This window comes from Anneissia japonica, unplaced genomic scaffold (assembly GCF_011630105.1).
Source record: "Anneissia japonica isolate Jap-2015-1 unplaced genomic scaffold, ASM1163010v1 scaffold287713_len945575_cov184, whole genome shotgun sequence".
NCBI classification, from domain to species: Eukaryota; Metazoa; Echinodermata; class Crinoidea; order Comatulida; family Comatulidae; genus Anneissia; species Anneissia japonica.
Window position 1 is genome coordinate 20,482 of NW_022725774.1, and position 15,136 is coordinate 35,617.

Consider the following 15,136-nt stretch of genomic DNA (forward strand, 5'->3'; position numbering starts at 1 on the left):
GCTTGTTGTAGACTGGCATACACGGTACCAACGCTCGTTTTTACTATGTTTCTACGTCAGCTCGTCAGTGTTCTAATATAGACAATGGGTCGTGTCTCATATTATTTGTTATATTTTTATTATTCATTATTTTCATTTGACTTGCATAAATAATTTTGTTTGAAGAACATTTATATGCAGTTGTACTTCGCAGCACTTCACTTGCAATTTGCAATTTCTAGTTAACATTTATATTTCTGACAGTTATAATTTGTTAATGTACAGTAGTTTAATAGTGACAAATATTTGGTAAAACAAAGTGTTGTCTGTAAATTAAATTATTAATTTATTTGATTTTATTATTTTCTAACTTTTTGGAACCTGTTCATTCAAGTTGTTGATCTTAAAAAAAAAAATCTTAAAACTTATCTATTATTGGAACGTTAACTTGCTTTATTTCCTCACTATATATATATACCGTATATATACCGTATATATATATATATACCGTATATATACCGTTTGTAATATGATATTAATTTTTAACTTCTCTACTCAAGCCAAACAAGTCACTCGTCGCAAATCCTGTTTCGGAGATAATGGCATCCTGGAATGTCAAAATTTTGGAAATCTATTTTATTGCACTAAACTAACCTTTATATATCTATACATCATGCTATGCTGTTATTTTCCCTATTTCCAATGTTAAAACATCAATTTTAATGATTTGGTGATGGTTTCTGCCTATGAAATGCCCGAAATCTTAAACTTTGAAGGCTGATTTCTCAAATATTGTGCTTAAACAGCTGTATGTTTAAACTCCTGTAACTACATAATGAAATGTCGGATTTAAATGATTCTTTCACCGTTTTAAAGCTCTCATTTTACAGTTTAACCCTGTATTAATAACTAAAAATCATTTTTTTTTGCGACGAGTGACTGGATGACCATCACATCATAAAAAATATTAATAGTAAAACTCAATAGATTAATGGGTTAATCAGTGAATCAATCAACAAATAAATCACCCTTTATCTATGGACCATCTTAAGTAAAATCAAGGAAATCATGGTACTGTCAACTTACATCAAAGATAAGTACTTTCTTAACATCTCCAAATTTGGAACATTCAGCTGTCAAATCATCTTTGATTTCATTGATGACTGTCGCATCCTCCTATTTGAAGTGAAGAAAATACAATGAGTGTACATTTTTTAATCAGAACATTTGAAAAATTTACTTTTAATTTTGATTGAAAATGAACTCCATTTTGTATGAGTATCACAAAGAGGAAAAATTGATGATGCACTGACCAAATATGGAAGCATCCAGGAATCTTAAGCTTGAGTGATTTTGAGTGCTGTTACTTAGCTCTAAAAAGTAAGGGTCATATTACTTGTACTATGGTAATACAAAACCTGAAACTAACCGACCTGTAAACATTGTTTAAATGAAATTTATTAGCCGGGGTGAGTTTGTCAATCAACTTAACTCTGTTAAGTTTTGTCCAGACTACCACGTTTTCTTCTTAAAAGCGTGGTAGTACAAACTATTGTATGCCCATAATAGTCATGATGTGCCTATAAATTACAGGTTGGCAAAGTGCGCCCGACAGCCGACTTTTTTGCAGCCAGAGAAAACAAATAAAAAACACTATGTGTGCGGCCTGTCAATCATCTTTGGCTAGAAAAAAACATTGTTTATCAAGGCCCGACACCGATAATCTGTACAATGTAATAATAAAATTGAACATAAAACAGTATAAAACCAGTGCATGAAGGTTTTTAGAAGTGCACAGGAAACATCAAAGTTTGGGTGTTAAATCAAAAATTCACTTTGGCCCTCTGACCATTTTTTTTTTATGTCCACCCTTGCTATAAATGGCCATGATGTGATGTCATCATAACCATATTTACGCATATTTCATAATGTTATTGTTATGTATGACAGAGCTTTAGAAAGTAAATTAAAAAAGAATTCAGATTGGATTTTAAACAACAATTTCCACACCTGATACAACAAACACAGTAGTCCTCCAAGTTTCCATATTTGGTACACATTTAGACAGCATTCTAAATTTAGAAACTATAAATTATCTGGCAAACCATTAAAGACACAACATGCATACCTGTGTACTTAAAAAAAAAAAAACAGCAGCAGCAGAAAATATAGTGCCTTTATTGATGTGAGGATTACATGAGCCACATCTATCTATACAAGTATAAATATTATTGCTTTTTTTTTATATTTGCACTTTCAAACCTGATCAGAATCAACCTACTGTAATTTTCTTCAACAATACCAGTTATGCTTTTAATATAAATAAGTCTCATGGCAGCCTCGGGAGTGGGGCTGTTTTTAGTCAACCCCCAGATTTTGAACCCAAGACCCTGACACTGAAAGGTGAGCATCCCCGCACCCAGCCTTCCCAACCCACCCCCGAAGCTAAAGTATTACAAAGTGAAGGATATAGTGTGGAAAAATCTCAAAAAATAGCACAAAATATATTTTTGTTGTCCATTTTTATCAAAATATAGAGTAGACTTTTTACACCTTGTTTAGCACATCCCCCGGTCACCAATAATGATGATTTCATATAAAGATAAAATATTATTTTTGACAAATTAGCGCACCTGGAACCGCCGCCACAAAAAATGGAAATTTCAGAGAAAAAAAATAAAGGTTTTTCTTTATTTTTATTACGCTGCTGCCTTGAAATCTCCAAAAATAAGATATGCACATTTCTTCCTAATTATGTAAATTTAAAGCATTTAAGCATTCTATTACTACACTGTTTACATTCAACAATAGAATTATATTTGCTAAATCAGAAAACAAAATTTTACTTTAATTTTTTTCCACCCTCCTTTGACGATCGTTAAAAAAATAAGTACACAAAAAACAAGGTACTGTATCGCCTAAGATAGAATATTTATTAATTACTATATGAATGATGGTCTACCTGGGAATGGTATTGAAATGTGATATCCTACAGTACTACAGTACAAATAAATGGGAGAGACTCGGGAATAAACAACTCGGCCTGATTCTTGATACGCTCTACACATCGAACCAGCAGACAATTTCTTTGAACCAAGCAAGCAATAGCAACCACAGTATATTCAACCGAGATCATAAATGTATCTTCTCATGAAAGAAATTGATTTGCAGCCAAAACAAGCCCTCTTGCATTTCATCTTTAACATGCAATAATGCCAACTATTCTGAGCATTTTTTTTAATGCACTAATATTCTCTAGAGAGAACAACAGTCCATATCAACTAGGTTGTAAATTTAAAGTCATGTTATTATAAACATGCTTTTTTTATATATTTTTTTACATTACAAAAATTGATGACAAATTAAATCAAAACTAGAATTACTAACAAATAAATAACAAATAATAATAATAACAATAATAATAATAATAATAATAATAATAATAATAATAATAATATTTATTAAATTGGAATAATTTGTTCTACTGGATCCAAAAAAATATTATATTTTTCTGTATACAGTATCTTATATATAATAAAAATATATAATGCTTTGTTTTATTTGGCTGTCCACTGTTTTGACATTAAATAAAACATCAGAGCTATGATCAGAACATAAGTACAGCTGCAAAGTAGTATTATAAAATGTTAACACATAAAAACACATCTCATAAGGACAAATAAAAATTAAAATAAATTACACGTCAAAATTAAAAACCCATCCTTTTTGTATTGTGAAGTAAAAACAGAAAGAATGAATGAATTTATGAAAAGAGAAATTCTATCCTCTTTGATTGGTGTGAGACCTTGCACCATAAACTAATTCCTCCATGCTTGTACTCTATTAAGTACTATAGATAATGAGGTAATTCAAATACTTGTGATTCTAATAACTAGTTCAACACATCTGCTACTAATTAACTTTTAATTACTATTTTGCAACATTATGCCAACTCAAGGATATCTAACTAAGCAAAAGCAATGTTGTGTATTAGAATCACGTTGCTCTTATGCAATAATAATAAACTACTTAATAAACTACATTGGGCTGATGTGCTCTGTGGCGGATCCAGAAATTCAGAATAACAGGGCCCAGGGAGGGATTTTCACAGATAAAGGGTCTTTACCAGCTCAACCCCACCATAGTGGGGAGTGAGGTAAGAAAATGTATCATTATGGCACCTCTAAATGGCCAAAAAAATGGCTCTCAGACTTAAAATTGAATATAATTTTCTACTTCTCTCCACAATTTTTTATAATATATAATGGACCTTTTAAATCCGCCACTGGCATTGTAGGTACAAATTGTCCATATCAATGAAGGCCATTCAAACAAAATAAAATGTTGTGTGTAAAGTCAAATACTGTGAAATATCTATACATAACACATATAAGCAAATAACAGTGATGGTACTTGTTAAATGTGCAGCAATAAGACTTTGAGCTTTCAATCGAGAGGTAGTTACTTGTTACATTAATGTCCAACCGTGCTTTTTCTTGCAATTTAACTCTCCACTATTTTCAACATTGACTTTCCCCAATAAGGTTCAGCCAACCAAAAACCAAAACAGAGCATACTGAATCATGGACCGAGTCATACACCGAAGCAAATCAATGGTAAGAAAATTAAAATTGAAACAGTAAAATACAGGCCAAACCCTGCCCGAACTAGGCCTTTAACTCAATCACAATGACAGATTATTTTCGGCTTGCCATAAAACTGTCCGAGTAAGTCTGGACCAACTCTGGTTACTATCCTTGTGTCCTTGGGCAAAGGCACTTCAATTGAATTTGATAATCGCATTTCATGAAAAGCAATGACCACCAACATCACTCAAAGATGAGAGAGAGATAGAATAATTAGTGATGACTTACATCAAACTCATTGGGATGGAATAGGTGTTTGATGATAACAACAGTCTCATTCCTCTTGCGCTGTGGTAACTTCTTCTCAGGCCTCCAATCAAGTAACCTTTAAAAACAAATAAAATGAATCAAGGAGTTAGTCAAGGCAATAAAGCAATACATTTTTATAACCTGTTTATCGAACCCGCGCCCGCCAATATTGATAATTTCAAATAAAAATAAAATTTTATTTTTGACTAATTAGCGCACCCACCACCACCACGAAAAAAAGGAAATTTCAGAAAGAAATTAAATTTTTATTTATAAAATTTAATTAAGCCCGCTGCTACCTTGAAATCTCCAAAAATAAGATATGTATATTTCTTCCTAATTATATAAATTTGAGGCATTTAATCTTCCATGACTACACTGTTTACATTCACCAACAAAATTTTATTTTTATTTTCTAATTCATCTGGATATTTTTGGCAAAACTATTTGCTAAACAAGAAAATAAAATATTATTTTAATTTTTTTCCACCCTCCTCTGACGATCTATAAAAAAATAAGTTTGTGAAACAATGTGTAAAAAAAGACTTGCTTAAAGGCGGTAGTTTATATTATGAAAAGTAATAGTAATAGTAAAAGTTTTGATGTAAGTGTATGCAGAATTTAACATTTCAGAATTTACTAAATACAATGTGTATTTGCAAAGTACACAAACTAACAAAATTAAATGTATCATAATTTTTTTTATTATTTACAGTAATGGAAAGCACATTGATCCATTAAAAAACATGAAAACTATATTTTGTTTCTCCAAACATAAAACTTAAAAAATAATAAATGAAATTCATGACAATAATAAACGGGTATTTGATTGGGCAATCCCAAGGTCTGACTCCTGGATCTAATCCCTGCTGGAACTTTTAAGGTCAAGGGTCGCAAATGATGAGACTTTATTAAACATGGCGTAAACAATATACATACTTCACACGAACTTACTTTTCTTGTGTCTTTTTTTTCTTTTTCTTATTTTTCTTTTTCTTCCGTTGAGGGCGGTATTCTCCCCTCTGTGAAAACTTTGCAACTTCTACTGAGATTTTATGTCCTCTCAAATCAGATTCATCCAAAAGTTGCAGAGCAAGATCAACAGATTCCCTCTAAACATAAAGTAAAGTTAAACAATATTATTAATTATGGACTGTTAAATTATTATGTAATCAAAATTTACATAATTTTTAGTAAGTTTTAGATGGTGATGATGATATTTTTATATCTATGCTAATGATGATGATCATCATTATTATTTAATTTTTTAACATAATTTTCCCAACCAGCAGTGTCTTATCATTAAAGACAGGCTTTAAGGATACAGGTTTTTGAATATTTAAGAACTGGGAGGGGGAAAGGGCCATAACCCCTCCTCTTCCCCAGTTCCTAAACATTCAAAAATTTGCATTTTATTAACCCTTCCCATTTTTGTGTCTTAGGAAAATTTCCTATACATCATAACAACAATTTTCCCCCTCTGGAATCTGGCTTTAAGAACAAGATGTAATGCAATTATTGGTTTAAATAATTCTAATAAGTATAAAAGTCTGTATTATTGGGTACCAGCAAAGATAATAAATAGCAGAAGATAGAGCAGCTTCCAAATATAGTGGAACATCCGTTTCACTATATATCCAATCCCCTACTCTTTTCCGAAATGTGGACTGCATGCTTAACGTGCACATGGGCCATAACGCACATGGGACCAACGGCTTAAATGTCTCATCCGAAAGACAATGCGTTATCATAACTTGTACTTCAGCCCTCCAGCAGAAACTCAAGGATAGCAGGGATGGAAACTGCACCGGCAACCTACAGATCTCCACAGTTGAGTGCACACACAGTGGCTACCACCAGTTTAGCCGACTGAGCTAAGCTACTCTACTAGTGGTTCGGTAAGGATTTACTTTTCTACCATACCTTGAGGTAGCAGCAGAGTCCATCTCCTTTCAAGTTGCCGTCACTGTCTTTGTAAAGCTTTAATTTCTGTTCTTCTGTCTCCTCATTCACCATGATAATGCCACATTTGCCCATTAGTTCTTTGAATTCATCCATTGTTATATCCTCTGGCAGTCCAGACACATACACATTTGTGTTTTTCTCTTCATCCACCTCAAACCACTCTATAAAATATAAATTATGGTAAGCTGTATTGTCTACAATTAAGATAAATCAAAAATATAGCACTCTGAGATTGTTGAGACAAGACTTCTTTTATACCTTGCTTCGCGAAGTTATTTTTTAAGGATCGTCAAAGGGCGGGGAAAAAAAACCATTTTGTTTTCTTATTCAGCAAATGGTTTTGCCAAAAACAATTGGAGGAGAAAATAAAAATAAAAATTATGTTGATTATTGTAAACAGCGGTAGTAATGTGATAGTTAAATGCTTTTAATTTATATAATTAAGAAAATTTTATTAATTTATATAATTAAGATACAGTATCTTAGATTTTGGAAATTTCAAGGCAGAGGTGGGCGTAATAAAAATAAAGACAAACTATTATTATTTTCTGAAATTTCCATATTTGGGTGCGCGAATTGGCCAAAAATAAAATTATATTTTCATTCGAAATCACCATTACTGGTGAGCAGTAAGTTTGTTAAACAAAGTATAAAAAATTGTCTCCTAACACAAGCTTTTGTGTATGCAGTACAGTACTTAAGGTATATGATTAATATTGCTGTGAGTGACTAAAATTTATAAACTTTATAGAGCTTTAGCTTGGATCAATTTTTCAGTTTTCGTTCATAAGTATTTTTTTTAAATGTATATTATATTTAAAAGGTGGGAGAGAAAACATGATTTCCGTATGTGTAAAATGATGTGTTCCCTTTATGGAGGTTGAATAGGGGGTAAATTGACCATTTGGAGCACTTAAAAAGTGTTGGAAATGACCCATAATGCAGATCATGTAGAGATGCAGTTGCGATTCACAATGAAGACATTAGAGTAGCTCAATGATGGAGGTGCAATAAGAAGATAGAATGAAAATTATTTTTATAAAAACTATTAATTATAGTACATTGTTTTTCATTCAGATTTTATTGCTTACGTTCTTGAGTCTGTTTCCTTTTCTTAGTAGCTGGAGTAACCTTTGACCCGCCAGCCTCTGGTTCATTATTTACAGTATTTGTGACCCCTTTTTCATTGTTTGTATTTTCATTTGCAGCTGAATTTGTGTCGGTTGGTGTTTCTGCAGTACTGTTCCCATAGCTTGCATGGTAGGCAGCAAGAAAATCCTCATCTACCTGACAACAAATTTTAGAAACAATATCATGTAGTTTCATAAAGGTAGTAAGTCTGCGTTAACTAGAAATCTAAATTTGTACTTTTAAGTCTGGTATTAATATTTTAATCACCAATTAATTAATGAATATTGGTTTTTTAAAATTTTATTTTATATTCCTTTCAGCCAGTACAACAACAACAAAATCAATAAAGAAAGAAGAGGGCTGATGAGTGGCAAAAGCGGTACAAAAACTACTATCACCAAATATGGTGTGCCCCTCCTTAATAAGGTACGCCCCTCCTTAATAAGGTACGCCTACTTGCCAGCGTTTGCCTTGGCTGCTACAGGCAATTAAAAAACAAAACCAAGGCTTACTTTGCTGGTTGGTGGTACTATATGGGCTGTTCTCATTTGTTGATTGATTATATAAAATAATGGCCTAGAACCAAGGCTATGTACTGATCTATGGATCCAATAATCAGGAATAATGTAATATAAACATAATTAAATAAAATAATAAAAACATATAAATAACTAAAATAATACTATTATCACATCAGCACCCTGAAAAAAAATAATAAAACCGTCAATAATTTATATTGGAACTACAATCCATAACAGGGTCCAGTGTGACTGACCTTTGGAAACCAAGCTCTTTTGGATTCATCCCACTCAAATACAGTTCCATCATTTGGGTCTGTGTAAGTGCAAGCTGATGCATTCTCCTCTGATAATCGTTTTTCTAACTGCAATTGCCGTTCAAACTCAGTCTGATCGCCATCCATGATTTATTTTCCTACATTTGACCTATTGCAGAAAGACAGTCAATATAAAATTAAAATTCATATTTTATTTAGTTTACAGCATGAAGTAGTACATATGGGATATTAACATTACATCAAAATTAATATAATCATTAATAATCAATAATGTGGAAGTGAATAATTAACTATGTATCCAGTAGATTACTAAACCATGTCTCCTTTGTGATTCCTGAATTTTAGTGATGTACTGTAACACCTCACCACCTGCCAATCCAGCAAAAATGCTCAATTAATGAGGAAAAACAAAATTGAAAACAAATGATGACTAGATTAAATTTTGTAGATTTTAAGTATTGGAAATTTTTCGCCAAATGAGGCAATCAGCCCCTAGACCAAACTAGTAATTGAGACCCCTTGTTGGACAATCCTAGGTTGTAATGCCATTTGACTGTACTGTAGCCTGTAATAGGGTGAATTGATCCTGAATGATTAATCATTATTACATATGTCCTTTCTTCCCAGACTGCAGTAAGGCTTGGACAGGGAATTTTATCCTCAGCGCAAAAGTTGGCCTAGAAATCTGTCCGTGCCGCATTTTGGAAAATAAGGGCCAATTTCCACGCAGATTTTGCCTTAAATTAGGCTTTGACCAAATCTTAATATACAGTATAATAATTCTTAATTATAATTAATGCAATTATGCAGCAATTACGTTTCTGTGTACCTATTTTCCTAGCGATTTTTCATGTAAATTTGAGCTGATTATATAGATATCCTCCGCACAATTAAAAAATATATAATCATCATTTCTGAAGGTAGGGCTTTGCAGACTAGCCTACCTAGCCTTTTAGGCCCGGTAGAACTTTGTATATTTTTAGCCTTTCAGACAGGCCTATTCTGGCTGGGCAGTGGAAGACTCAAGGGCTAGGGGGACCTAGCCTAGGCCTATCAGTCCTCCTACCCTATATGGCTAGGGTTAAGTCGGAGCTCACCTAGGTCCTAGGGCTAGGGCTACGCCTAGCTTTGCTAGGAGGGCCTAGGCCTAGAGGCGGTATGTGTAGCCTAGGCCCTAGGTTAGGTATCATACACCCAAACGGATCGAATCAAGTAATTAAATAATGTAACTAGGGCCTAGAACACTTACCAACAAACACATTTGAATCAGAAGGACCAGAAAAAATTGCAGAACTTTACCAGACAGGCTGCGAGAGAGAGAGAGAGAGAGAGAGGGAAGAAATCAAGGTAATTGAAGAGGGCGCTATCACATTTTAAAATAAGATAAAAATTAAAAGCAACATTTTTTGTTCCCGATCTTTCCCTAATTATAGATGCTGTAAATACAGACCAATTGATGTTGGTGAAAAGGATGAAGATGATGATGACGACGACGATGATGTTGAACTGATGATGATAATGATAAGGCTGATGATGAAAACAGATGACAATGATGATGTTGATGCAGATGATGATGGTGGTGGTGTTGTTAGTTGATGATGATGATGATGATGATGACAACGATATTTACAAAAAGTTGACTTTGTTTTATTCATAATTTTACAGAGGCTTACAAAAGAGTAATGACAAAAGACAAAATGATATAAAATTTAAACTCACGTTAAGTAACTCATTTGATTTTCTAGACCTTCTCCGTGTAGGCTGATATTTGTCTGCCAGTTAACCCATTGTTATTTTTGGTATTCTTGCTGTAAGAAGCTAGATGTAACTATGAAATTTTGTCAGGAGCGGATCCAAAATTTTTCAAACGGGAGGGAGGGGTGAGGGCTGTCTCTTATACACATCTAGATGTGTATAAGAGACAGCAACATACACTGAGATATAGATATAATAATAATAATAATAATAATAATAATAATAATAATAATAGGGCAGGGTGTCATGTCGTTTCCACCCCACCTTCCGTTGTTGTAGCTGTTGATCGATGACGTTGGTATCGTTTATAGTGTAATAAATAGAATTATACTCATAGTTCAAATACTGATTTGTCCAAACTGACTTTAAATGTTTATCATTAATATTGTCTGCTTCCAACTGGGTGTATTACATTGTTATTGATGTTTAAGTTTTTTGTTTCCTCTTAATTTTCCAGTCAGTATATTTATATTTCCATCGTCTACTGCAGGTACGGTATGAAATATTTTATTTGCTCGAATCATTCACGTAATCAATATGAAAATAGTATGATTAATATCTGAACAACATGTTCACTTATTAATGAGTTTTGCATTCTGCCATAGGCCTATTCCATGAAATCATTACGTATCTTTTTCCTAGTTTTAAGTAATTTCTACAATGAATATAATTCATCCATGGTGATACGTCCATCCATGTCGACTGTGTTATGTCATCTCTTTATAATCCATAGTATCCTGAAGTTTTTTTTTTCTATTCAATGGTCATTTTGTCACTGTTTCAGTTACCAGACTTTTGGGTTCTTGATTTACCCACGTTGATATCGTTTTGAGTAATCAATATAGGCTACTCATCTTCAAACTATTCAAATATTGATGTCCAAACTGACTTCCAATAATTATAATAGTCTGATTGTATTCTCTTGGTGTATTAGCCTACACTGTTATTATTGCTATACGCACACTTTTCAGTTTCGTTCAGTTCTTTAAAAAGCTGAAACCTCTTAATGATCATCCAAATCATCGTCGTCGCTTTATATTTGCTCACAAATTAAACTGTTCGTAACCTGATCCGTTAAGATGTATACCGTACTGTAGTCAGGAGAAGTCGACTATTTGAACATTGATTAGTGGTTTCTGATTTCTTTTGGTGCACCAACAAATACAATTTGAGGGAGTTTTCATCCATGATGTCATCCTATAGTATTCTGTGACGTCCAAAATAAATACGATTAATCCATGGGTGGAGTGGGGATATAAATGTATCGCTATGCAGGCTACTTTCATTTTACGAATTTGTAAGAAAATCAGTTTATTCTTTTATGAAAAGGATATATGCTTCTGAAAACAGCCTGGTTAAAGGTGTTGTCAAGTCAGTATTATATTACTCGACTATGTTTTCCAAATGGAATACACTTTTGTATTGAGCAGGTTTTATAACTGCCTACAGTCTGTAATATTATTTATCTTTTCCATTTTTGTATTTGTTATGGAGGAAATTCCGAAATAAAAGTTTATTGATTGATTATTAAGTTTTGCTATCCTTTTCGCTTTACAAAAATTGCTTTGAACTGTTTCAATCTTTCCTTGGCCTTCTTGAACTACTCTCTTGCCTTTCTTAGAGTTAGCATATCTCCATTTCAAGTTCAAATAATAGTCCTTTTCACACTTGCAATCGAAAATCTACATGAAAAAAAACATAAAAATGTATGGATTTGTAAATTTTGCAGTAAATACAAAACCTTATGTTAAATAATTTAACTGAGGAAGATGACGACGATGACAAAGAAGATGGTAACGAATGCCTTGTAAATATGATGACTGTTATAAGATGATGATTAAGATGATGGTAGGCCTAATCAATAATAATAGGCAATGATGATGATGATAGTGATAAATAATTTTAATAATTAATGAAAGTTATATATTTTTCTGAATAATTTTTATATGAATGAATTTTATTGAATAAAATTAATTTTGGAAAAAAAATACAATAATGATGATGTTATTTTACTATTAATTTTGTTTTATTGATAATTATACAGAGGCCTAACTCCTACATACTGGGGTTTATAATAAGAAGTATAACTTACTTGTAAACACCTCTTCAATCCGGGTTGCTAATCTGCCTGCCGGATTTCAAATTTTCGTACTTTTAACATGCTCCTCTGCTGAACGTCCGGCTGTCAGTTATCACAATTTAAAATTTGTGTACGTTGATATCGCTTCGTGTTATCAAAATGTAGGCCTTTCAAACTACAGTTAGGCCCACTAATACTGATTTGTTCACATTGACTTCAAGTAGAGTTGGCCGATTTCAATATTCAGGTGTATTACACGTCTGTAAGTAATGTTTAAATAGGCTATGTATCCACAACATGTTTACTTTGTTCAGTAATTCAAAACGCAGTGAAACTGAAATATTGCGCTAAAATGAGACACACCCATCATCTAGTTCGAATGCATCATCTCTTCGTCGTAGTCGCTGACATCATACTTTTTAAAAGAAACATAAGCACCATGGTGATATGTAAAATATTTACTTCACATGAGATGTCCAAATCCAACATTCTTCTGATAGTAATTCTTTTTCTTTTTGTTACTTTTTGCAAGAAAATCCATACAAAATTTGAATTACCTGTTGCAGCCTTTCAGTCTATTTCCACTGGTTGGTAGGCATGTTGTTTTTGTTTTCCTCTTTCTCTTGTTTGTTTTTGTTTTTGTTTTTTTTTTTTCGTTTTTGTTTTGTTTTTTTTTTTTTTTGTTATTTTAATTTTTTAATGAACATAATTTTTTTTTTTTTTTTTTTTTTGTTATTTTAATTTTTTAATGAACATAATTGTTTTCCACGGTGAGTTCAAATGCTGATATTCTTCTTGTTTTTGTCCAGAGGCTAGAACATCCAGTCCAAGTTCAATTGATAGTTCCTTTCACAATTACAGTCATAGTCTACGTGAAGAGAATGTAAACACCTTGTAGTCGCCATTCAAGGAACGTTGATAGTTTTCACTGTATTGGAATATAAGCTTACTTATGTGATTCCAATCTTCCGGTGCTTTACAATGTTCTTGTTTAAATATACAATCTATTCTTGGAGCAATATATAAAAATGTCGGTTTTATATGGACTTGATGATCGCGTAATCAAAATTCGTTTCAAAACCCAATTACCAAGTGTCTGATGACAAACGTTACCGGAAGATTCTTCTTAAAAATAAATAATTTCCCTCTATAATGTTGAGATAATTAGTTGAAAGTGTTGGTTGCCATTACCAGTCTAAAAGTTTAAGTTAAGGTAAGATGTGTCATCCTGGACAAATTCAATATCTTCAAGTACTTCATTGAGCGATGATCGCGCCATTGGATAATACAGGCGACATTTGTCTCCAAGTTTATCTAACACAGCGAGTCTGCTGAATGTGGCAATGGATTTGATGACTGTGCCCAGAGCGAAGATATCCGTCTCAACTGAAGGTAAAGCACCGGCTAAGAGCTCAGGAGCAATCTCTGGGTTCTCCCGCATGCATCGTTGCATTTCGAAATCACTGAGGTAGTTGAAGTTGCGGCTAATTGGAGCGTCGATGGCACAGACCAGTCCGAAGTCAACGATTTTTGCTTGTAATACACCAGAGTATGTGTGACACAACATTATATTTCTAGCAGCAATGTCATTGTGGAGCAGACCATATGTATGGAGCAGTTTCAGTCCGCGTGTAATTTCTTCGACAATGTTGATGAATTGAGCAGAAGAAAGAACGATGGCATTTTCGGCCTTATTATTACACAACCTTTCTAAGGACACTGTTTGCAAACCTTGGAAGATGCTGACAAACTCCATCACTAAGCTAATACCCTTTGGTTGGACAAAATCTTCAAATACTCCATAGATATCAGGATAATAATGGAATGATTGCAACATTGACATAACCCGTGCTTCAAGCAGAATCTTCTCTCGCTCAAAGCCGCTATTTTGCTGACGAAATGGAATGTGTTTGACAGCAACTAATGCTCTGGGATCACCCCGGTTACAGGCAAGGATGACAGATCCGAAAGCTCCATTACCGAGGATTATAGGATCTTGGGTTGCTACGTCCAAAACTGGCTGCAGGCTGTAAGGATCAAAGTTGCTTATATCATTTGGCAGTATCTCATTCACCCTTCTTAGGCCATGTATGTAAGCAGATTCTTCGCTTTCCATTTGGTTAACTGGTGGTTGCTCATCTTGGCTAAGTTGTTTCAACATTGAAGTGTTTCCAGCGCTAGAAACAGCTGCTGCTATATCGACACTTTCCTTGCCGACTTCCATTCCAGTCTCATCCTTTTCACTGTTAGCAGAAGCTGGTTTATCAACACATCTTTCGTGCTTATTACCGACTTCCAATTCGGCCTCAACTTTGTTTTCAACAGAGGAATCTCCGGCTGCATCAGCGGAGGGAGCGACTTTATTTTTGGAGAATAAAAAGGGTAAAAATCGGCCAAAGACACGACGAATTGTGCTAACTTTAACTTGGCCTGAAACTTTTGTTGTTTCCTCAACACGTGGTTGAACTTGAACCCTACAAAAACCAATTGATATTACATTGGCGAAATAAAATATGTATATGTATAATGTATATA

General features: G+C 33.4%; 2 protein-coding genes across 3 annotated transcripts in view; both read right to left on the bottom strand.

The window, feature by feature from the left end:
* The window catches only part of LOC117112904 (HIV Tat-specific factor 1-like), an 11,752-nt gene extending 1,629 nt beyond the window's left edge, over nt 1-10,123 (bottom strand). Inside the window, exons 1-7 of one of the 2 annotated variants that reach the window (XM_033256119.1) lie at nt 10,016-10,123; nt 8,746-8,914; nt 7,931-8,126; nt 6,798-7,000; nt 5,829-5,986; nt 4,854-4,950; nt 1,066-1,155 (exon numbers count right to left, since the gene is read on the bottom strand). In XM_033256119.1, the coding sequence (XP_033112010.1) occupies nt 1,066-1,155; nt 4,854-4,950; nt 5,829-5,986; nt 6,798-7,000; nt 7,931-8,126; nt 8,746-8,892 (891 nt within the window). In that variant the 5' untranslated portion in view covers nt 8,893-8,914; nt 10,016-10,123. Of the gene's footprint in view, nt 1-1,065; nt 1,156-4,853; nt 4,951-5,828; nt 5,987-6,797; nt 7,001-7,930; nt 8,127-8,745; nt 8,918-10,015 lie in introns of both variants that reach the window. The other variant, XM_033256120.1, reaches the window with a different exon arrangement.
* Nucleotides 10,124-13,796: 3,673 nt separating this feature from the next.
* The window catches only part of LOC117112860 (tyrosine kinase receptor Cad96Ca-like), a 4,022-nt gene continuing 2,682 nt past the window's right edge, over nt 13,797-15,136 (bottom strand). Inside the window, exon 2 of the mRNA XM_033256049.1 lies at nt 13,797-15,075. Coding sequence (XP_033111940.1) covers nt 13,797-15,075 — 1,279 coding nt within the window. The remainder of the gene's footprint in view (nt 15,076-15,136) is intronic.